Here is a 23,938-nt window from a genome sequence, read left to right as displayed (position 1 = left end):
CCCACCTATTTTTTTTTCCTGTTTTTTGGTTCTGTTTCCCAATGCAAGCTTTATTTTTATTTTATTTTTTAAATATGAGGGACAAGATCCGTTGAAAAGCCTTGGGATACTCACCTGCACGATCCCTCGTTTATACATGGTGCAAAAGATAAATAGGGAGTCGGAAGACCATTCAATGTGCTGGATTTGATCCAGGCAGGTGAACAGTTGCAAAATTTGAAGAGTGTCGACATCTCGTATCACCAAACGGTATTGTACCCCAGAAGCCTGAAAATTATAATTTTAAACACAGGTTAATCATGAATTGCCATAAAGACAGATGCCCGATGTTATCTTAAAATCCCAGATAGTCCTATCATTAACTCTCAAGCCGTTCAGAATTTCATGGGTAAAAGCTAAAAAATACTGGATAAAAATATGCATGTGGTTGGAACAGATGATACAACAACATATTGACTTGAAACCTGAAATATTTCTGTTGGGGATCTTACCAGAAACTTAAAGAAAACTATATATTTGATTATTCAGGTAATAACTGCAGCTAGAATTGTATTTGCACAAAACTGGAAGAGTGAAGAGATTCCTACAGAATGAAGAGTGAAGTGAAAAGACTATGATAAAGAAAATATTAAGAATAGAATAGAATAGAATAGAATAGAATAGAATAGAATTTTTTTTTATTGGCCAAGTGTGATTGGACACACAAGGAATTTGTCTTTGGTGCATATGCTCTCACTGTACATAAATTAGAATGTGCAGAAATGAATAGATTATCACTGGCAATTAAAGAGAAAGAACAAACTGGTTATTATGCAATATGGGAAACATTTTATCGACAGTTAGAGAACAAATATAAAAATTAAAAATAAAAATATAGAAAATAGTTAATAGAGTTAAGCAAATTAAGAAGAGGATGTAAAGTATTAGATATTTAACCTATTGGTATTAAACTAAGAATAGATTAAATAATGAATACGATGGTAAATTTTAACTGTTATTGCACAAACATTTGCACCCAGACGACTCACTGTTTAATGGAAGATGGATTATGTGTACTAAAATAAAATAAAAAATTATATAGAGGCTGACATCAGGGGTAGACGTTCTACTTATCTTTACTACCGGTTCGCAACAGGATCGTGTGAGCTCGCGCGCCACACTTCTGCGCATTCGCAGATCAACTATGACGACATTCAGGTGGGTGGGCGGAGCCTCCCGCCAGTTTTACTTACCGGTTCGCAAGAACCGGACTGAACCGGGGGCAATCCACAACTGACTAACACCGAGAGATAATGGGCATTGTAGGGTCCTGCATAAATCATGATCATTATTTTTTTGACTTTCCCATATTGCACAAACCTCAGCAAGGCCACCTTATCCAACAAACCAGCGTTAAGCAAACCAGGATTGAATGCAATGCTTAAACTAAACGAACAACCCAGCATCAACTGCCAGAAACAAGCATATTGTAAGAATTCCCCGAGCAGAAAGACACACACAACCGAATCAACACTGCAGAATTCGAACTCGCACCCGTGTGCTTACCACGTATTTCCCATCCGGGGAGAATTTGCACAAGTGGTTGGAGGCTTTAAAGAGTTCAGAAAAATTCACCATGGTCCCAACTTCACAGACTCAGAGGCTTCTGTTGCAGGAACCGAAATACATTTTTAAAAAAAGAAAGTCTATTTACAAAGAAAAAACAAAAAGACTTATAGTGAGCAGCATTAGATAAAGTCCTATTAAAAAAATCCTCCTTTCATTAAATAAATAAGTGTATTATTCAAAAGGCAAGATGCTTTTCTTCCAGATTAAGGAGCAAGAGGATAACAGAAGCTGACAAAATAATTACAAATATTTCAGCTTCCCCTCCCAAATCAGAAAATATAACAATCTCTGCTCCCCCAGGCTCCAAACTTCGCAAAGCACAAATGCAGAATAACAAGAGTTTTAAATAAACAAGTGCATTAAATGCAGATGATAAAAGCGCCCCCCCCCCAAAAAAAAAATTAAGCAGGCTCTAATTCTGCAGAGCAAAAAATAAATAAATTACCAACTAGTATACTAAATTGCATCATAAAAAGTATGCATGAAAAAAAAATGGAGACGAGAGGAAAGGGGGGTGGGTGATTTCCCATAAAGGAAGGTGAGGAGCAGTGGGGGACCCCAAAATAGGATTAATAACCTGCCCCAATAAAAAGATATAGAAGGATAATTTTTAAAAGTCTCCTTCTTTTAAGAGGAAATGTTTGCATTTCAAAAGAGGAGAAGGGTGATCTTTAAATTCCACATAATCTTGGGGAGCTGCTCCCCCCTAAATATATAAATATAAATATATATATATAAATATACATACATACATACATACATACATACATACATATATATATATATATATATATATATATGTAGGTCTTTGGTTATGTCTGTATTGAAAATGTCTTGAAACTCATCCGTCATCTTCAGGCTGAGTGCTTAGAGCAATGTGTGATCGCAGCTGTTTCTTCCTTTTAACTGCTAGTGGGGTTTGAACTCACTAGCAGTTAAAAAGAAACAGCTGCGATCACACATTGCTCCTAGAAGCACGAAGCCGAAAACATCAGCCTGAAGATGACGGATGAGACTTCGTCGAAAGGTCGCCAAGACACTTCCAATTTTACACGGGAGAAAACCCGAATAACCAAAGACCTACATACAAACACCCGTGAAAACCTCAGAAAACAAATATATATATATATATATATATTTAAATTTAAATATTTTTAAATTTCACATAATCTTGGGGAGCTTCATATATATATATATATATATATCAAGCTACCCCAAGATAATGTGAAATTTAAAGATCCCCTTCTCCTCTTTTGAAATGCAAACACTTCCTCTTTATATCTATATTTTTACAATTACTCTTAACTTTTGTATTATTGCTTTTACTTGGCTGTAAACCGCCCTGAGTCCTTCCGGAGAAGGGTGGTATAAAAGTTGAAAGAAAGAAAGAAAGAAAGAAAGAAAGGAAGGAAGGAAGGAAGGAAGGAAGGAAGGAAGGAAGGAAGGAAGGAAGGAAGGAAGAAAGAAAGAAAGAAAGAAAGAAAGAAAGAAAAAAAGAAATCTATATCTATCTATATAAAATTTAAAATATTTAATCACCCACCCCAAATTTTTCTCCCCTTAAAAAAAACAACCCCTTTTTAAAAGGAAACTGGAAAGTTGCAATTAGCTACAATTCGAGGTCTTATATATATATATATAAAAAAATACAGTTAATAACAATTTAATAATACAATTAATGACAATTTAATAAGCACACTGGAATTATTAATTCCAATGCAATTGGCAGGAATTATGGGGGGGGGAAATGCTAATTATTTCCAACCCAAGGGAGGAAGGGGGTCTTTAAAATAAAGGGAAGGAAGAGTTCCTAATATTTTTTTTGGGGGAAGGATAGAAAATTGGGGAGACGCCCCAAGAGGGACGGGGGGGGGTTGGAAAAAAAGAGGAGGGGTCTCCCAATTGTAATTAGAGACCCCCCTTAAGTACAAAGGGGGCTTGAATAGAGTTCTCCCTGAAGCCTGGCAAGGGGAAAGGAGGGGGGGGGAAGGGAGCCCCTCCCCATAAATTGAGGGGGGGTCTGGGTAAAAAGAAGGGGGGGCTGGAGTGGGCGGGGCTTCCGCACCCTGAGGCGACGCGGGGATCCCCTCAGTTTGGCGGCCGCGGCATCTCCCGCCTGCCGCCGCCTCTGGCCCGCTTCGACGGCGTCACCCAATCAGGAGCCTGGTTTCCTCCCGGCCGGAAGAGGCGGGAGAAGAGGAGGCCGGAAGGAGCTGAGGCACGATGGGAAATGTAGTTCGGGGGGGAAGAGAGGCAGGCTTAGGGAAAGGGATGGAGTTCTGGTTATTTTTAGAATAGAATAGAATTTTATTGGCCAAGTGTGATTGGACACACAAGGAATTTGTCTTGGTGCAGATGCTCTCAGTGTACATAAAAGAAAAGATACGTTCATCAAGGTACAACATTTACAACACAATTGATGATCAATATATCAATATAAATCATAAGGATTGCCAGCAACAAGTTATAGTCATACAGTCATAAGTGGAAAGAGATTGGTGATGGGAACTATGAGAAGATTAATAGTAGTGCAGATTCAGTAAATAGTCTGACAGTGTTGAGGGAATTATTTGTTTAGCAGAGTGATGGCCTTCGGGAAAAAACTGTTCTTGTGTCTAGTTGTTCTGGTGTGCAGTGCTCTATAGCGCTTTTGAGGGTAGGAGTTGAAACAGTTTATGTCCAGGATGCGAGGATCTGCAAATATTTTCACGGCCCTCTTCTTGATTCGTGCAGTATACAGGTCCTCAATGGAAGGCAAGTTGGTAGCAATTATTTTTTCTGCAGTTCTAATTATCCTCTGAAGTCTGTGTTTTTCTTGTTGGGTTGCAGAACCGAACCAGACAGTTATAGAGGTGCAAATGACAGACTCAATAATTCCTCTGTAGAACTGGATCAGCAGCTCCTTGGGCAGTTTGAGCTTACTGAGTTGGCGCAGAAAGAACATTCTTTGTTGTCCTTTTTTAATGTTTTTGATGTTAGCTGTCCATTTGAGATCTTGCGATATGATAGAACCCAGAAATTTGAAGGTTTCTACTGTTGATACTGTGTTGTCAAGTATTGTGAGAGGTGGAAGTATGGAAGGGTTTTTCCTAAAATCTACCACCATTTCTACGGTTTTGAGTGTGTTCAGTTCCAGATTGTTTTGGTTGCACCACAAGGCTAGTCGTTCGACCTCTCGTCTATATGCGGATTCGTCATTGTCTCGAATGAGACCAATCACTGTTGTGTCATCTGCGAACTTCAGTAGCTTAACAAATGGATCATTGGAGATGCAGTCATTGGTATACAGAGAGAAGAGAAGTGGGGAGAGCACACAGCCTTGGGGGGGGCCTGTGCTAATTGTACAGGTATTTGATGTGATCTTGCTTAGCTTCACCTGCTGCTTCCTGTTTGTTAGGAAGCTTGTGATCCACTTACAAGTCTGTTCCGGTACCTGTAGCTGGTTTAGCTTAGTTAGAAGAATGTCTGGAATGATGGTATTGAATGCTGAACTAAAGTCTACCAAAAGGACCCTTGCATAGGTCTTTGGAGACTCAAGATGTTGTAGGATGTAGTGCAGAGCCATATTAACAGCATCATCTGTTGATCTATTTGCTCGGTATGCAAATTGCAAGGGGTCTAAAAGCGGATTCGTGATGGTTTTCAGGTAGGAAAGCACTAGCCTTTCAAAGGTTTTCATGACTACAGATGTTAGAGCAACTGGTCTGTAGTCATTCAGTTCCTTGATGGTGGGCTTCTTCGGCACTGGGATGATGGTAGAGCGTTTGAAGCAAGAAGGAACATAGCACATCTCTAGTGATTTATTGAAAATATGGGTGAAGATGGGGGCCAATTGGTCAGCACAGACTTTTAAGCAAGAAGGAATTATCTTGTCTGGGCCTAGAGCTTTTCCTGGCTTTTGTCTGTGAAATAGGTCCTGCACTTCCTTTTCTATGATCACTAGTTGTGAACCCAATGGGATGGGGTCAGTTGTAGGAGGCTTGGCTGTTGTTGGTGTGTCTGAGATGGGGGTTGTGGAGATAGGTGGCTGTAGTTTCCTTTCAAACCTGCAGTAAAACTCATTCAGGTCATCTGCCAGTTGTTGATTACCTTCAGCCTGGGAAGGAGGTTTGCCATAGGCGGTGATATTTTTAAGAGTTTTCCACATGTTTGCTGGTTCATTTGCTGAAAATTGATTCTTTAGCTTTTCAGAGTAGCTTCTTTTTGCTGCTCTTATCTCCCTTGTTAGTGCATTTCTGGCCTGATTGTACAGCATTTTATCACCTTTTCTGTAGGCTTCCTCTTTGGAATGTCGTAGCTGCTTAAGTTTAGGTGTAAACCAAGGTTTGTTATTACTGTGTATTCGCAAGTTCCTTGTAGGTACACATAGGTCTTCACAGAAGCTGACATATGATGTTACAGTATCTGTGAGTTCATCCAGGTCTGCAGAGGTATCTTTAAAATATTCCAATCAGTGCAGTCAAAACATGCCTGTAGCTTTAATTCTGATTCCTCCGTCCAGGTTTTCACTGATTTAATTATTGGTTTTATGGCTTTAAGTCTTTGCCTGTAAGCAGGTACAAGGTGAATCATGCAATGATCAGAGTGTCCTACAGCTGCACGTGGTAAAGACCGATAGGCATCTTTTAGTGTTGTGTAGCAGTGGTCTAGAGTATTCTTGCCTCTGGTGGGACAATTGACATGCTGAAAGTATTTTGGTAGTTCTTTCCTTAAGTTTGCCTTGTTTAGATCTCCCAAAACAATGGCCAGTGAATCAGGGTGTTTGGCTTCAGCCTCCATGATTTGGTCAGCTAGAGTTCGTAATGCCTCGTTTACACAGGCTTGTGGTGGGACATAAACAGCAATTAGAAGAAATGAGGAAAATTCACGAGGCGAATAGTAAGGTTTGCAATTGATAATTAGAGTCTCTAAATTGTTGTCACAGAATTTGTAAATTATGTTAAAATCTTGACACCAGGTTGAATTAATATATAGGCATAAGCCTCCTCCTTTCTTTTTACCAGATGTTTCTGGAACCCTGTCTGATCGTTCAATTTGAAATCCTGGAATGTTCAGGCTGCTATTTTCAATGGATTCATTTAACCAGGTTTCAGAGAAGCATAGGACTGCTGAATTGCGAAAATCAGAATAGTATTTGTTTAAGAGGAGTATTTCATCCATCTTATTTGCAAGTGAGCGTATATTTGTTAGGAAAATTGAAGGCAGAGTTATTTTGATTTGTTTTGATTTCCTGCAAAATTAGGTGATTGTTTTGTTTGTTTTTAAATTTGTATTTTCAATGGACCCATTCATTATTATAATAATATCCGGGATGCTTTTATTTATTTTATCTATTTATTTATTATTTAGATTTTTATACCGCCCTTCTCCCGAAGGACTCAGGTACAGCCAGATTAAAACAATTCAATATACAAAATTAAAACAACAGTTAAAATACATATTCTATAAGTGGCCGAGAATTAAAACCGTCGAATTGACCCATACTAAAATACCCCCATTAAAATTATTAAAAATTCAAAAGTTTTAAAATTTAAAATCAAGCCAGTCCCGCTTGAATAAACAAATACGTTTTCAGTTCACGGCTTTTGATAATCGTAACAGTCAGGAATTTCTCCTTAAGTTCCAGGTTGCTTCTCTTTTTAATGATCTAACAGTATACATAAACATTGTCATAAGTAAAAAAAACATATCATGAAGAAAATATATATATATATATAAGTAAAGAATATGCATCAGCTATATTAATTTGATATAATAAAGGGAGCAATAGGACAGGAACGGTAGGCACTTTTGTGCTCTTATGCACGCCCCTCATATTTTATTTTATTTTTATTTATTATTTACATTTATATCCCGCCCTTCTCCGAAGACTCAGGGCGGCTTACAGTGTGTAAGGCAATAGTCTCATTCTATTTGTATATTTACAAAGTCAACTTATTGCCCTCCAACAATCTGGGTCCTCATTTTACCTACCTTATAAAGAATGGAAGGCTGAGTCAACCTTGGGCCTGGTGGGACTAGAACCTGCAGTAATTGCAGGCAGCTGTGTTTTAATAACAGGCTTCTTACAGCCTGAGCCACACTGCGGCTCAGTCTTCTTAGGAATGGGGTTGTTGCTTCTTCTCCTGCCTTCTGGTACTTTGGAGCAGGGGTCTCCAACCTTGGCAACTTTAAGCCTGGCGGACTTCAACTCCCAGGCTTAAAGTTTAAAGTCCCTGGCTTGATTTTAAATTTTAAAATTTTTGAATTTTTAATAGTTTTAATGGGGGTATCATTTCTCCTTCTCATCCATCTGTCTGTCTGTCTCTCTCTCTCTCTCTCTCTCTCTCTCTCTCTCTCTCTCTCTCTCTCTTTCTTTCTCTCTCATTCTTTCTTTCTATCAATCTATCATCTACCTACCTACCTACCTACCTACCTATCATCTATCTATCATTTCTCCCTCTCATTCTATCTATCTATCTATCTATCTATCTATCTATCTATCTATCTATCTATCTATCTATCTATCTATCTATCTATCTATCTGTTACTATCTGTCCCTGTACCTATGCCTCTATGTATGTACGCATGTTTGTATGTATCCATCCATCCCTCCCCCCTCCCTCTCCATCTATCATATCAACCCAACCACGCACCATTTCCAATCCCTACCCACCCACGACCTTTCTCTTTAATCCCTTCGATTCCGATTTACCCTCAATTCGGATCAAGTGCCTCCCCCTCCCCTCCTGCAGCGACGCCCCCACCCCTCCGGAGCCGTCCGGCGAAGAGAAGCCGCTTCGATTCCGACTTCATCGCGTTCCAAGCTCCAGGTTTGGCGCTGACTCGGAGATCCGGATTCAGACAAACCCCACGGACGCTCCGGGCCACTCTCGCTTTCATTCCCACGAGACACGCGGGGGTGGTGGTCTCCAATTCCGCGCCCCCTTCCTTCCTTCCTTCCCTCCCGCTCCGGTTTAGCAATTGATCCGGTGCCGTCTGTATTTGTGAAGCTCTCTGGACGAATTAGAAATTCATATAATTATAAAGTTCCCCCTGCGCGCACGCTTTATGGAAAGAGCTCAGGTAAACAGAAGAACACCCAACACGCAGGAACACACAAAAACCCACAATACCCACCCACAATATCGAGGGAATCTCGAAATATCAGTGGTGCGTGGTGGGTACTTTTTAAAAATGAGTTCCTTTTCTAGAACAGACCACGGTGGGAATATCTGGAGCGTGTGGATAACAACAACAACAACAATAATAATCATTATAATCATTATAATTATAATTCTTCGTACATCTTAAGAAGGTACTTGGTTGATACCTAGGACGCTGGCAGCAACCCGTATCAACCATTAGCACCAGTCAATGGTATTTGTGATGCGTTTTTGAATGTTCAGTTGACCGAGTTTCATGTTTAATGAATTAATAATAATAATAATAATAATAATAATAATAATAATAATAATAATAGGGAGGAGGAGTGGTGGAGGAGGAGGAGGAGGAGGAGGAGGAGGAGGAGGAGGAGGAAAGAAGAAGAGGAGGAGGAGGAGGAGGAGGAGGAGGAGGAGGAGGAGGAGGAGGAGGAGGAGGAAGGAGAAGGAGAAGGAGAAGAGGAGGAGGAAGGAGAAGGAGGAGGAGAAGAAGGAGAAGAGGAAGAAGAAGAAGAAGGAGAAGGAGAAGGAGAAGGAGAAGAAACGATTAGCAGCAAATAACCAGACGACCAACAATTGGAGCGCTAAAACGCCACGGAGGGAAGAAAAATAGACAGGCAACAAACCAACAAACCTCCCACCGCTGTCCTCATCGTGGCTAGAAGCTAGTTTACGACATTTGTCGTCCCTCCGCCTCTTTTCAGTCTTCATTGGAGATTCCAGGGAAAACCAAATTGTTTTAAACCAAGCGCCCCATGGAGAAAATGGTCCGATGAGGCGTTTGGGACGAAGCAGAAAAGATAGAGACAGTTGACAGTAAAATGGATTTATTATTAGTATTATTATTATTTTTGGAAAGGTGAAATTGGGGCGAGCTAAGTTTTCGGGGGAGGGGTGCGAGAGAGAAAGAGTCGGGAAAGTGGGGTGGGGTTTTTTTGGGGGGGAGGGGGAGAAATCTAAGATTTCAGAAGAAAAAGATGTACAATACAAGCAGGCGTAAGGAGTTAAAGTGAGATGGAGAAAGGACTCCATCCGGCTGTTTCCAAAAATAATATAAAATAAATACAAAACATAAAATACAAAACACCCAATAAAAAAATAGTACAATCGCCCAATGTCCAGTGTGACAGGGGGTATAGAAATCTGATCAATAAAAAGACAGAATATAATTTCCACCAAATGAATTATAAACCCAAAATCGCACCCCATACGGCCCCAAACAGGAATAATTCATAAAAACGACAGCAGATCCCCTGCGCGCTCAATCCATCCATAAGTGCACTTAAAAAAAGAGAGAGAGAGAGAAAGATTCTAAGCCAATACATACTTGTTCTTTATTTATTCTCTATTATTAGCATTTTTCTCCAGATACGAGAATTCCTCCAGAAAAGAAGGAAAGGCGAAAGTGTTTTAAAATCTCTTTTTCGGTCCATTTGTGTGTGTGTGTTTGCGCGCGCCTATGTGTACCCATAAAATAAAGCTACACATACACACACAGAGAGAGATAGCCATTCTTCTTATCATTTCTAAAACACAACCACGGAATGCAACTCCTTCGTTGTCAGACGATTTATAAAGATTTTTTTTTAAAGGAATATTTTTTTAAAAAAAAGAAAATTAAAAAACGAGACAATTGGTGTGCAAAAACACAATTTCGACCCCTGTTCCTACTTTCGGGCCGATTGCGGAGAAGCCCACAGAAGACTTGGGGTGCAAAAACACCCCAAATTTCAAGGCACCCCGTTTTAAAAGCCTCCCTCCCCCTCCGTGTAAAAATAACATAACATAAAATAGTGCTTAAAGTTTGTTTGCTTCCTGAATCTGCCGCTCGTGGGAAGGACACAAGAGTCGCGTGTTTAGCCTTTGGACGGCCACGGCTGATTTTAGACCAAATGAGAACCACCACCCCTTCCTCGCCCCCGCCGGACTCTTTCAATCAACCCCATCGCGCGCCCCCCACCCACCCCAAGCCCACGCGTGACTCTTACCCCGTTCACACGACCTCCTGCTCCCTCCCTTGCGGGCAAACGCCTTAAGAATAGGCGGGGGAGGCTAGGGAGAGGGTGGAATTGCAACCCCACCCCACCCCACCCCACCCCCGTCCCCAGTGACCCAGGCTCCGATGCCCACCGCCCCCCATTCCCCCAATATCGGGGGAACAGAGTGATGGGCATTGTGTTCCAGGATGGGAGAAACCTGTGAATCGGAATGGGGGGGGAGATAGGGGGGAGGGGGGGCATCCCATCCTCCCCCTCCTCTTCTCCCCCTTCCCCATCCCTCCATCTCTCCCTCCCCTCCCCTCCCTCCTTCCCTCCTTCGCTTCGCTTCGCTTCTCTTTCCTTTCCCGCCGCTCGAGGGGAAATGGCGCGGTTGCTAACCAGCACTTGGCAAGACCAGGTGAAACACGTCTGCAAAGCGCCCAGCCTTGCCCCGGGTCTCTAGAAAGGGAGAGGGGCATGAAGGCTGCAGCCCGACCTCTCCCCATGCCAAGGGGGCAGACCCGGGGGGCCTCGGGATCACCGCGGCAGGGGAAAAACTCTACCCACGAAGCCACCAGCCACATCCCGAAATCTGCCAGCCCTTAGATGCCCATCGACCAGGTAGGGGAGAAAGAACAGGGATGGGGGCGGTTTGAGGGGCAGGTGAAATTTTTTTGGGGGGAGGACAGGGGGAGGAGATCCCCGCCCTTGGGGTATCCCACTGGGCAAGGACATCCTTGTTCCACTGGAGAGGTGCTGCGTTCACACAACCTCTGGGCATTTGAGTGAGTGGCAGTGAAGGACCTTTGAAAGCTAGAAAACCTAAGCAATTGGGGGTTGGCTGTTCACATGACACCTGGTAACCTGGGTTCGGAATGACGCCTTTGTCTGGCTCTGCATAAGGCGGTGGCCACAAACCAACCCAGGTTGATCGAGAGAAGCCAGTTTGAGCGTATAACAGATTAATTTAGTGCCCATCCTTTGTTGTTCTGATCCGGTCAGGTTAAAGGGTTGTGTGAATGTGCTCTGGGTCGAATCTGGGTTTAGACTGGACCCACTAAAACAGGGGAGGGGATTTAAGGCGTTTTTCATTCCCGTGGCTAGCTAGCTTGACTATTTTATATGGGGGGGGCTGTGGCTGTGTTACTGTGTTCGCACAACCTATTTAACCCGGATCAAATCAATTTGCTAAATTTAAGCATCTGGTTATTTTGCGTAGGTGAAAACCGTTTCTGCAGGAAATAAAAATACGATGGGGATAGAATCTTGCGCCAGTTCAAACCACTGGACTAAACCAGTAAGCTACTGGTTAGCAAACCGTTTTAATATCTTTGCTGTTCGAGAGTGGAGTTTTAAGAAACCAGATTCTGTTCTCAACAGGGGTGATATTTGTTCACTTTTGACCGCGCCGAACACAATCCGTCAATCTATTTCGTATCCCTTACGGGATGTGGTGTTGTATTCATTCTGGTTTGCGAATTCTGGTTTACGAGATTGTGTTCTGCGCAAAACCCATCTGGTTGTGATTCATTCAACAAGCCAGGATCGAGAAGCCCCATCTGAATATCTGCCTATTACATATTTTAAGCAGGTTTAAACTACTCTTGCATAAGGCAATCCTTATGATTTATATTGATATATTGACCATCAATTGTGTTGTAAATGTTGTACCTTGATGAAGGTATCTTTTCTTTTATGTACACTGAGAGCTTATGCACAAAGACAAATTCCTTGTGTGTCCAATCACACTTGGCCAATAAAATTCTATTCTATTCTAAAGGAGGGGAAAAAATATTAAATACGAGCCAAGATTGATTTTTTTTTTAACTTTAATATCAGACAATATGAGCCAGAGTTTTTGGATCATCATAATCTGTGTGTGTGTGTGTGTGTGTGTGTGTGTGTGTGTGTGTGTGTGTGTGTGTGTGTGTGAATCCCACATAAGTGAACTTCCTGAAGACATTGAGTTAGAAACTGTATAAACGGTTGTTTTTTTTAAAAAAAATATATATGAACGAATCCAGTTGGGCTTTTCTGCTTTTACAAACTCAAGGCACAGCTTCCTCCTAACAACAGCCCTGCAGGGTAGGACACGCTCACCAAAAGAGGCCCAAAGGGGGTCTTAAATTAATTAAATTAATTAGAACAATTAATCCGTGGAACAACTTGCCTCCAGAAGTTGTGAATGCGCCAACACTGGAAATTTTTAAGAAAAAGTTGGATAACCATTTTGTCTGAAGTGGTGTAGGGTTTCCTGCCTGAGCAGGGGGTTGGACTAGAAGACCTCCAAGGTCCCTTCCAACTCTGTTATTCTATTCTATTCTATTCTATTCTATTCTATTCTATTCTATTCTATTCTACTCTACTCTACTCCTATTCTATTCTATTCTATTCTATTCTATTCTATTCTATTCTATTCTATTCTATTCTACTCTACTCTACTCCTATTCTATTCTATTCTATTCTATTCTATTCTATTCTATTCTATTTGCAGCCAGTGAAAAGATAATTGGCCGCCGGCTTGTACTTATGACATCCCGTACTTATGACCCCATGCCGGGGTCACATGATTTCCCTCTTTGGTGACTGTCTGGCCGGCCAAGTCAAGAGTCGCTTAACGACCGCGTGACTCAACTGCAGTGATTCGCTTAGCAACGGTGGCAAGGAAAGCCGTAAAAAGGGGCAAGGCTCGATTAAAGCAACTTCTCACTTAGTGACAGAAATTTGGGGCTCACTTCTGGTCGTAAGCCGAGGACCTCTGCCGCTTCTCTTTGCTGGTTCATTTAATGATATTTTCCTTCTCCGTTTTTTTCCCCCTGTTATTTGTTTTATTTATATAACATTCCATTTCCATCCAACAGTGCGTGATCTGGGTACAGTTATTTTTAAACAATCATAATCCACATGTTTGTTGTAGTATTCATAATAACAATAATTAATTTATTAATCATCCATTAATGATTAATTCATTATTAATTCATCATATTATTCAGAAGCCAGATCAACCCCGTTTTTAACTATATTAAACTAGACTAAACTATATTAAACTACACTAAACTGTCATTTATTTATTTTTTACATGACGCACACAAGGTCGAAGGCAGCTCGCGGGGATATAAAACCCGGCATAATTTGATTTTTTGGGGAGTGGGGAATCTGGTTACGCAGGCAGTTGCTGCTGAGGGTAATGTATCCAGGTTAAAGACATCGGATACCTTGGTTTGAAAACGCAACAGAAATAAGCTTAAAAGGTTATTCCCCAGTGAGGAAAAAAAAAGTGGGGGGGGGAACCACACCAGAGGCTTCAAACGTAGATTTAATAGGAGTGCATCTGTTGCTTGCGATGCTTTTAAATTAATTTTCTGCAGGCAAAAATAAATAAATAAAATACAAACCCCGGGAAGAAATATTTCAATGCCCTCTTTCCAAATTCTTGACTAAACTAACTTGCAAAGGCGAAGCCAACATTTTCAAAATCCAAAATGCACAACATGTAAACCCCAAGCGGGCTTTCTCACCGTGGTCTCTCCCACAAGCCAATCCCTAAACCAGGATTTTAGGATTTAGTCACGATTCACAAACCAACCAACCAACCAACCAACCAACCACAACAAAAATAGCATTTAGTATTTTCCGAGATGCCTACAAAGAAACCCTCGAAACTGCTTTCCGCTTGTCTACCGATTCGTAATATTTCCATGCGGGCAAAGGAGAAATCCGCTGGAAGATTTCCCACCAACTATAATAATAATAATAATAATAATAATAATAATAATAATAATAATAATAATAATAATAATAATAATAATAATAATAATAATAAAGTCAATCGTATTTGTGACACATTTTTAAATGGTTAGTTGACTGAGTTTCATTTGATGAATAAAAGAGATAATAATAATAGGAAGAAGAAGGAGAAGGAGAAGGAGAAGGAGGAGGAGGAGGAGGAGGAGGAGGAGGAGGAGGAGGAGGAGGAGGAGGAGGAGGAGGAGGAGGAGGAGAAAAAGAAGGGAGAGCGGGAAGGGGAGGGGGAGGAGAAGGAGGAGGGAGAGGGAGAAGGGAGAGGAGGAGGGGGAAGAGGAGAAGAAGAAGAAGGAGAAGGAGGTGAAGAAGGAGGAGGAGGTGAAGAAGGAGGAGGAGGAAGAAGAAGAAGAAGAAGAAGAAGAAGAAGAAGAAGAAGAAGAAGAAGAAGAAGAAGAAGAAGAAGAAGAAGAAGAAGAAAAAAAACAAAACTTGGTTGATACCTAAGATGCTGGCAGCAACCCGTATCAACCATCAGTGCAGGTCAATAATATTTGCAATACATTTTTAAATGTTCAGTTGACCGAGTTTCATGTTTAATGAATAAAATAATAATAATAACCACAACAACAAAAACACAGGTCTCACGGACATAAATCAGCAAAGACCTTCCAGCAGAGACAGAGCAACGGGTCCGTTGTCTAAAAATAAAAACAAAAAAACCCCCCCTTTTTCCAGCCCCCTTACAAATTCCCAGCTCCCGGTTTGCAAATTCTTTTGACACCCCCACAAACGAAAAAGAAACACACGCTCCTTCATCCCTGAATGAGAGAAAGAGAGAGGAAGGGGCAGGGAAGGGTGGTTAAGACGGGGGGGGGGAGTTTCTGGGGTGCTGGGGGGACGGACGGACGACCGCATCCTCCCCATCGATCTCGCACAGGTGTTCCATTCAGGATCTGTTTCCAGATGGAGAATTAATTCACCTTTCCTGGATGGAGCCTTTTAATTGCTCACCTGCTGTTTGGGGAGGGGTCCGGGGACCCTCCGGGGAGGCTGCGTTCCTTGGAGGGTCCTAGTGGCGGGGAGAAATTCTCTCCACAGCGGGCCAGGCACCCGGGAGGAGGGTGGGGGGGCTTTCCAGCTGTCGCCACTGTTGCAGTCACCATCCGACTCCAGCCTTCCCGAATGCAAAGGTCTGGAGGAGGGCTAGGCTTGGATCACAAGTCCCATCCTCCCCGTCCTTGGTGGGCCCGAGGGAGAGTTGTAGCACAGTGTGCTCGGGAGGGCACCCCGTAATACGACCGCAGTTGAGCTCCGCGTTTTCCGCTGCCCTGCCAGGCCGCGGTGAAGGGTCTGTGAAAATGTCCCATTCTACGACCATTTTGCCGCTGTTGTTTTTTAAGTGAATTCCTGTTACATTAGTCACACGGTTGTTAAATTAGTGGGGCTTCCCCATCGACTTTGCTCATCCGAAGGGGATGACATGACCTCGGGACCCGGCAACCGTCATAAATTTTGACCACGTCCCATGGGGATGCTGCAACGGTCATTAAGTGTGAAAAACATCACTTTTTTCCCCAGCGCCATCGTAACTTCAAATGGTCACTAAACAAATGGATGTAAGTCGAGGAAGGATGGGATCTGGAAAACTATCGAATGTTTGAGCTGGAAGGGGTCCTCTGAGGTCATCCAATCGAACCCCATCCAGACCTGGAATCTGCCACTTACAAGTATTCCCAATGGCTGTCTGGTCTCTGTTTAAGCATCTCACCCCAATGAGACTCCGATGCCTTTTCTGTTGTTGAAATGGGCCACCAACATTAATAAGAAAGGAAAAAATTAAAAAGCGACTTGCAAAGATACTAGTCCTGATGAAGGAACGGACGCTGCAGAAACCCAGATGTTCTTGCCAGCTTTGCAGGAGAGGGTGAAAAATATCCATTATTTATCATTGGGAAGGACGGTGCACGCTTCTAGTAACCAAAATCTTTATTTTTCTCAAATAATAAACTGTTTTCCGTCCTGGGAAGTTTTTGTTCTCGGCAGCCACAGGGGGGAGAAACAGACCTAAAATTCAGCCATTTGGGCAGGTGGTTATCCAACCGCTCTCTCCTTTAAAAAAAAAGTCTTTAAAAGTCTTTTTAAAAATCTTGTTAATAAAAAATGGTGTTTTAAGTCTTAAATAGGCTTTAAAAAATCTTGTTAATAAAAAATGGTGTTTTAAGTCTTGAAAAGTCTTAAAAATCATGATGTTTTAAGTCTTAAAAAGTCTTTAAAATCTTGTTAATAAAAATGGTGTTTTAAGTCTTGAAAAGTCTTTAAAATCTTGTTAATAAAAACGGTGACAGTTCACAAAAATGACTGAGTGCAAATAGAAATGTGTACTATTTCCATAGCGAGGAAAATAAAGCAGGAATGGCTAAACGTATGATTTTATTCAAAGAGGAATATATGTATATATTTTCATTTGGAGATCACGTCTGGATTTTGGGCTAGTGATGAAAAAAGAAGCGAAACTTGGTCTTTGGTTTTGCCGATCAGAAAGATTTGTCGTTATCGAAATGGCTAGTTATACATTGATGTGTAAAAGCAAAAAGTTGAGTGTTTTTATCTTGTACTGTGCTAAGAAGGGTCTTTTTTAAACTTTTCTTTTGTATCTCACATCCCTTTTCCCTGCTCCTTTCCCTTCCCTTCCCTTCATTTCCTATTTTTATTTTTATTTTTTCATGGTATTTTATATCATGAAACAAATAAAAATTGCCAAAGGACAACGTCTTAAAACAAACAGACAAACAAACAAATAAACACCCATCGACTTCACTCGGTTATAATTAAGAAAAAAAAAATCTCCCACAATATTGCCCCTTCTATTTTGAACGGCAAAACGTGTTCCGACTTGTCTCCCCGATTCTCAATTTCTGATCGCGGCTAATTATGGGTTGTAACGAGCGACCAAGTCAATCACGAGAGGCTCCGAGAATTATTCCCTTCGCTTTGTGGGACTAGAACCAAGTCGGTAAACAATGCGTTAATTGGGTTAAAAAAGAGAGAGAGAGAGAGAGAGACCAGGAAATCTCTTGGCAAGCCGTCCAGTCAGGGATGTAATGTCGACTCGATTGGCCGAGTTGGATTAAATTTATTTTATTTATTTATTTCATTTATTTATTAGAATTTGTCAAACAAAAACGAGAACATGAATAAAAGAATAAAAATACAGTGACAGGAATGACAGGCACATTAGTGCACTTATGCAGGTCCCTCACCCCCTCTACTAACCACTTAAGTATGATGTAAGGTCCACGGAAGTCAATTTGTGACTGAAACCGAAAATCTGTAGCTGAAACAAAAAAAAAAAGGAAGTCCTCGATTTACGGCCACGAGGGAGCCCGATGATTCTCCGTTGCTAAGTGAGACAATGGTCAAGGGAACATTGCCTCATTCTACAACTTTTCGGGGGCCCGACGATCAGCGGATCCCTGCAACGGTTAAAATTAGGTTCTTAAGTGAATCTTCCATCCCCGTCGTCTTTGCTGGTCTGGAGGTCACAAAAAGGAGATTGCGTGACCCCTGGAACACTGTGACCGTCATAAATATGAAGCAGTTGCCACGCGTCTGAATTTTGATCACGTGATCGCGGTGATGCAGGAACGGTTGTAAGTGTGAAAAACGGTCATAAGTCACTTTTTTTCAGTGCCATTGTGACTTCGAACAGTCTCTAAACAAATGGAGATAAGTCGAGGATTACCTCTGCAGAAGGTCGGAATCTGCAAAACCATCGAATGTTTGAGCTGGAAGGGGTCCTCCGAGGTCATCCAATCCAACCGCATCCAGACTCGGAATCTGACTCCGGGATGCTGCGACCGTCATAAATATGAGTCAGTTACCAAGCACCTGGATTTTTATTGTGTGACCCCCTGCAACGGTCGTAAGTAGGAAAAACAGGGATATGCCATTTTTTTTCAGGACTGTTGTAACTTGGAAAATTGCCGCATGGATTTGAGGCAGAAAAACGGAACCCTCAGGCCCAGAAGCGCAAAATTGCCACATGGATTTGAGGCAGAAAAACGGAACCCTCAGGCCCAGAAGCGCAAAATTGCCGCATGGATTTGAGGCAGAAAAACGGAACCCTCAGGCCCAGAAGCGCAAAATTGCCGCATGGATTTGAGGCAGAAAAACGGAACCCTCAGGCCCAGAAGCGCAAAATTGCCGCATGGATTTGAGGCAGAAAAACGGAACCCTCAGGCCCAGAAGCGCAAAATTGCCGCATGGATTTGAGGCAGAAAAACGGAACCCTCAGGCCCAGAAGCGCAAAATTGCCACATGGATTTGAGGCAGAAAAACGGAACCCTCAGGCCCAGAAGCGCAAAATTGCCGCATGGATTTGAGGCAGAAAAACGGAACCCTCAGGCCCAGAAGCGCAAAATTGCCGCATGGATTTGAGGCAGAAAAACGGAACCCTCAGGCCCAGAAGCGCAAAATTGCCGCATGGATTTGAGGCAGAAAAACGGAACCCTCAGGCCCAGAAGCGCAAAATTGCCGCATGGATTTGAGGCAGAAAAACGGAACCCTCAGGCCCAGAAGCGCAAAATTGCCGCATGGATTTGAGGCAGAAAAACGGAACCCTCAGGCCCAGAAGCGCAAAATTGCCGCATGGATTTGAGGCAGAAAAACGGAACCCTCAGGCCCAGAAGTGCAAAATTGCCGCATGGATTTGAGGCAGAAAAACGGAACCCTCAGGCCCAGAAGTGCAAAATTGCTACATGAATTTTGGCATTAGGCTGAGCAACCGAACTCTGGGCTGGTCCACGCTCCCTCCCTCCGCACTGCGTGTTCCAGGAAGGAGTGTGCAAAGCCACAATTTTGGCATAGCTTTGAACAGCTCGACCGCCATCTCCTTGGTGACGGGGACGCTCGTTGGCCGCTAGCGCCCGGTCGAGAATTGCAAACCCTTCCATGACCTGACACTTTCTCAAAGCGGCACCCGAACGCCAACGGCCGAACAGGTAGGCCTTGATCCCGTCCCCCTCCCTCCCCTCCCAAGTCTGGACCTCTGAAAAGAAAACATTTGCAAAAACTGTTTCTCCCCACTCACCCCCCCCCCAAAAAAAGGTGTTAGTTTCAAAGCTTCCCCACTTCTCAGCCAAGAGCCCGAACTCGGTGCAAAACGGCCATTGGGCGTTTTTAAAGAGAAAAGGAATTTATTTTCAGAAATTTAACCCCTTGGCCCAGGAGGGGGGAGGGAAGTGCAATTCCTTCCAAGGTGGGTGTTGAACCAGTCCACGACTTAATCTCCCTTCACTCTTAATGACGACAGAGTTGGTCGTGTGTCCGACGTAAAACTTTGGTTTTAAACTCTTTGGCGTCTTTCCGGACAGGCGAGCCAACGTCCCTCTAGGTAACTCGATACCTGGACCGGCCATGCGGTTATGCGCCTGGATGGAAGGAGGACGTAAGAAGGTAGAATAACGAGAGATGGAAGGGACCTTGGAGGTCTTCTAGTCCAACCCGCTGCTGAAGCAAGGGATCTTAGATCCAATCAATCAATCAATCAATCAATCAATCAATCAATCAGAATAGAGCTGGAAGGTCCTGAGTCCCTTTTTTTCAATGCTGTTGTAACTTTCAACGGTCACCAAACGAACTGTTGTAAGTCAAGGACTATCTGTAGTGCTTTCGATTTTCCTTCCTAAGCAGGAGATGGAGGGGCGCCTGCCAAGAATTTGATGAAAGAATTTCAAAATAGCTTCTGAACAATTCCAGAGCTGCTGCTGCTGCTGTTGTTGTTCTCCTCCTCCTCCTCTTCCTCCTCCTCCTCTTCCTCCTCCTCCTCCTCCTCTTCTTCTTCTTCTTCTTCTTCTTCTCCTTCTTCTCCTTCTCCTTCTCTTCTCCTTCTCCTTCTTCTTCCCGTCCTCCATCTTCCTCCTCCTCCTCTTCAATCTAACACAACTTGTCTTTTCTCCGACAGGGCCACCTATCCTTCTCCCGGTTCGCTGAAGATGTCTCGGGCTTCACCAGCAGACGAAGGCACAACCTTTGAGCATCTCTGGAGTACCTTGTAAGTAAGAGGAGGGGGCTCCGTTGAAACTCACGGGGCCACTCGCAAAATGATGGCACAACGGAGCAGCGGTCTGGTCAGCTGAGTTGGGTTTGGCCTGACATGGGGAGGAAGGAATTAGCATCTTCGTGACGGCCTCTGATATAGGTCGTCCTCCACTTACGACCGTCCTCTTAGTGACCGTTCGAAGTTACAGCGGCGCTGAAAATTCACACATCTTGCGGCATCCCCAGGACCCTGGCATCAAAATTCAGAAGCTTTGCAGCTGATTCATACTTACGACGGTCCACGGGGGGGGCCAGATTCACTTAACAACTGGGTCACCAATTTAACGACTGCAGTGTTTCACTTAACAACCGAGGCAAGGAAGGTCATCAAAGGGGTCAAAATTCACACATGTCTCACTTAACAACAGAAATTACGGTCGTAAATCGAGGACTACCTCTCCAATAATTTTTGTAATCTGAAGGGCCCATAAACCACACAGGTTCCTTCTGAATTATTAACTGAATTCACACAACCCCGCCAAATCCTAAACAAACCAGATTCACAAACACACCCTACCAGGATCAAACATAACATCTTAGAACAAGGCTACCATGAAGATCCCAGTTTACAAGTAGTCCTCGTCTTGCGACGGTTCATTTAACAATGGTACGGTGGAGAAAAAGGTGACTCATGACCTCGACTCACCCTTCCAACTTTCCTTGAATTCACAGGATGGCGATTTGTACCCTTTGGGCCGATTGCCGGCAAACCCCCCCCCCCAAAAAAAACCTCTACCCCTAGGGGAAGCTGGCTTCACTTAATGACCGGCTCAATTCATTTAACGACCCCCGTAGAAACGGTGATGAAATGGAATTCGACTCGACTCACTGCTATAACAGCTCACAACTGGTCCCCAAAAGTCAAGGATTAACCCAGATGATTCAAACCTAGACCCCACGTTTTGCATTCCCGAAACAACGTCGGCACTATCGGGGTTGCGTCGATTTGGGGCCAAACTCAGCTGGCGTTTTGCTTTGATCCATTAAGAAATCTACCCACCTTCTGGATCCAATCTGATCCACCATCTTATTTGGTCATCCGGCGAGTCCCCTTTGGCTGAAGCCAGCTGGGAGAATTCAGCACCTCGGCCAGCGCCTTGTCAGCCATTGTTGGCCCTCCATCCACATGACCATCAAATTTAAACAGATTGACAGAGTTGGAAGGGACCTTGTAGGTCATCTAGTCCAACCCGCCCCGCCCCCCGCCCAAGCAGGAGACTCTACACCATTTCTGACAAATGGCAGTCCAGTCTCTTCTTGAAAGTCTCCAGCGATGAAGCTCCCACAACTTCCGAAGGCAACTCCTGTTCCATCGGTTGATTGTTCCCATTGTCAGGAAATTCCTCCTTATTTCCAGGTTGAATCTCTCTTTGGTCAGCTTCCATCCATTGTTTTATTTTATTTATTTATTTATTTTGTCACAACAATATATGTAGGTATCATACAAAAAAGATTATATAGTATATAAACACATATATGAGTAAATATAAGGAGGTATAAGCATATATATAGGAAGAAGAAAAGAAAGACAATAGGACAGGAACGGTAGGCACGTTTGTGCGCTTATGCACGCCCCTTATGGTCCTCTTAGGAATGGGGTGAGGTCAATAGTAGAAAGTTTTTGGTTAAAGCTTTTGGGATTATGGGAAGAGACCACAGAGTCAGGTAAAGTATTCCAAGCACTGATGATTCTGTTACAGAAGTCATATTTTCTGCAATCTAGATTAAAGCGGTTGACGTTAAGTTTAAATCTATTAGTTGCTCTAGTATTATTGCAATTAAAGCTGAAGTAGTCTTTAACAGGAAGGACATTACAAGGACATTGTTCCCTGTCTGGCCTTCAGGTATCTTGGAGAATAGCTTGACCCCCTCCTCTCTATGTACTCCTAATTAAAGGCAATTATTATTTGGCATCGGGGCCCCTCTGGGCCGAAACAGTTGTAGCTTACAAAAGAGCCTCCAAAATTTAGGGGCGAGATTGCGGCAAGCTTTCAATCGAGGCGCAAATATTTGATGTTGTGTTTCCTTCTCTGGGACAGAGAGCCGGACAGTACCTATTTCGACCTCCCCCAATCTGGAAATAGGGGAGAAGGCGAGCCCCACAACCAGACAGAGGTCACCATGGACGTCTTCCAGATGAGGAGCATGGATGAGGACTCCGTCATGGTAAGTTTTGGAAAAGCGGCGATAGAAAACGTGCGAAAATCGGTGCTTTCTGATCAAGCTGGAATTAGGATAGGAAAAAAAAAACATGGTGCTACACTCGTCCTTGAGTTACAACCCAACGTTGTTTAGTGGCCCTTGGTAATTAGAACGGCACGGATAAAAGGGGCTTACAACCCCTTTTATCCTCCTCCTCGGACTTACAACCGTTGCAGCAGCTGTACGGTCACACGATCAAAATTCATGCCAGGGTATTTACAATTTGCAGCATCCCGGGGGGCTGTGTGTGTCTTGCGCTCGCCGTTGGCCTTCATCATGGCGAGTAAAGTCAATGAGGGAAGCCGGATTCACTTAGCCACCATGTGATTCACTTAACAGCCCCGGTGGTTCACTTAACAACCAAGGCACGGCTCGCTGAATTGGCTTAGCGATGGAAATTCTGGTTGTGCTTGTCAGTTGAGAGGCGGCTGTATGCTTCCAGGTTTTGGTGCAAACATCCAGGTTTGGTGACCATGTTCCAAAAAAAAAGAAGAGAGAGGTTGAGTGCAAAGAAGAGCAACTGGGATGATTAAAGGCCTGGAAGAATAAAACATAGGAAGAACGGGTTGCAGGATTTGAGTTTGGCCAGTCTAGAGAAAAGAATAGAATAGAATAGAATAGAATAGAATAGAATAGAATTTTATTGGCCAAGTGTGATTGGACACACAAGGAATTTGTCTTGGTGCATATGCTCTCAGTGTACATAAAAGAAAAGATACGTTCATCAAGGTACAACATTTACAACACAATTGATGATCAATATATCAATATAAATCATAAGGATTGCCAGCAACAAGTTATAGTCATACAGTCATAAGTGGAAAGAGATTGGTGATGGGAACTATGAAACGATTAATAGTAGTGCAGATTCAGTAAATAGTCTGGCAGTGTTGAGGGAATTATTTGTTTAGCAGAGTGATGGCCTTCGGGAAATAACTGTTCTTGTGTCTAGTTGTTCTGGTGTGCAGTGCTCTATAGCGTCGTTTTGAGGGTAGGAGTTGAAACAGTTTATGTCCTGGATGTGAGGGATCTGCAAATATTTTCATGGCTCTCTTCTTGATTCGTGCAGTATACAGGTCCTCAATGGAAGGCAAGTTGGTAGCAATTATTTTTTCTGCAGTTCTAATTATCCTCTGAAGTCTGTGTTTTTCTTGTTGGGTTGCA

At 42.9% G+C, this 23,938-nt stretch overlaps 1 protein-coding gene across 5 annotated transcripts in view; it reads right to left on the bottom strand.

Annotated features, from left to right (window-relative positions):
- WRAP73 (WD repeat containing, antisense to TP73) overlaps positions 1-23,938 on the bottom strand; it is a 51,574-nt gene that overhangs the window by 16,801 nt on the left and 10,835 nt on the right. Inside the window, exons 1-3 of one of the 5 annotated variants that reach the window (XM_058161093.1) lie at positions 3,674-3,793; positions 1,546-1,685; positions 115-267 (exon numbers count right to left, since the gene is read on the bottom strand). In XM_058161093.1, the coding sequence (XP_058017076.1) occupies positions 115-267; positions 1,546-1,617 (225 nt within the window). In that variant the 5' untranslated portion in view covers positions 1,618-1,685; positions 3,674-3,793. Of the gene's footprint in view, positions 1-114; positions 268-1,545; positions 1,686-3,673; positions 3,794-23,938 lie in introns of those variants that run through there. The other 4 variants (XM_058161095.1, XM_058161094.1, XM_058161097.1 and 1 more) reach the window with 4 other exon arrangements.

The sequence above is a fragment of the Ahaetulla prasina genome, chromosome 18 (genome assembly GCF_028640845.1).
Source record: "Ahaetulla prasina isolate Xishuangbanna chromosome 18, ASM2864084v1, whole genome shotgun sequence".
In the NCBI taxonomy this organism is placed as follows: domain Eukaryota; kingdom Metazoa; phylum Chordata; class Lepidosauria; order Squamata; family Colubridae; genus Ahaetulla; species Ahaetulla prasina.
Note: the sequence above shows the minus strand (reverse complement) of the source record. Positions and strands in the feature narration are given on the sequence as shown.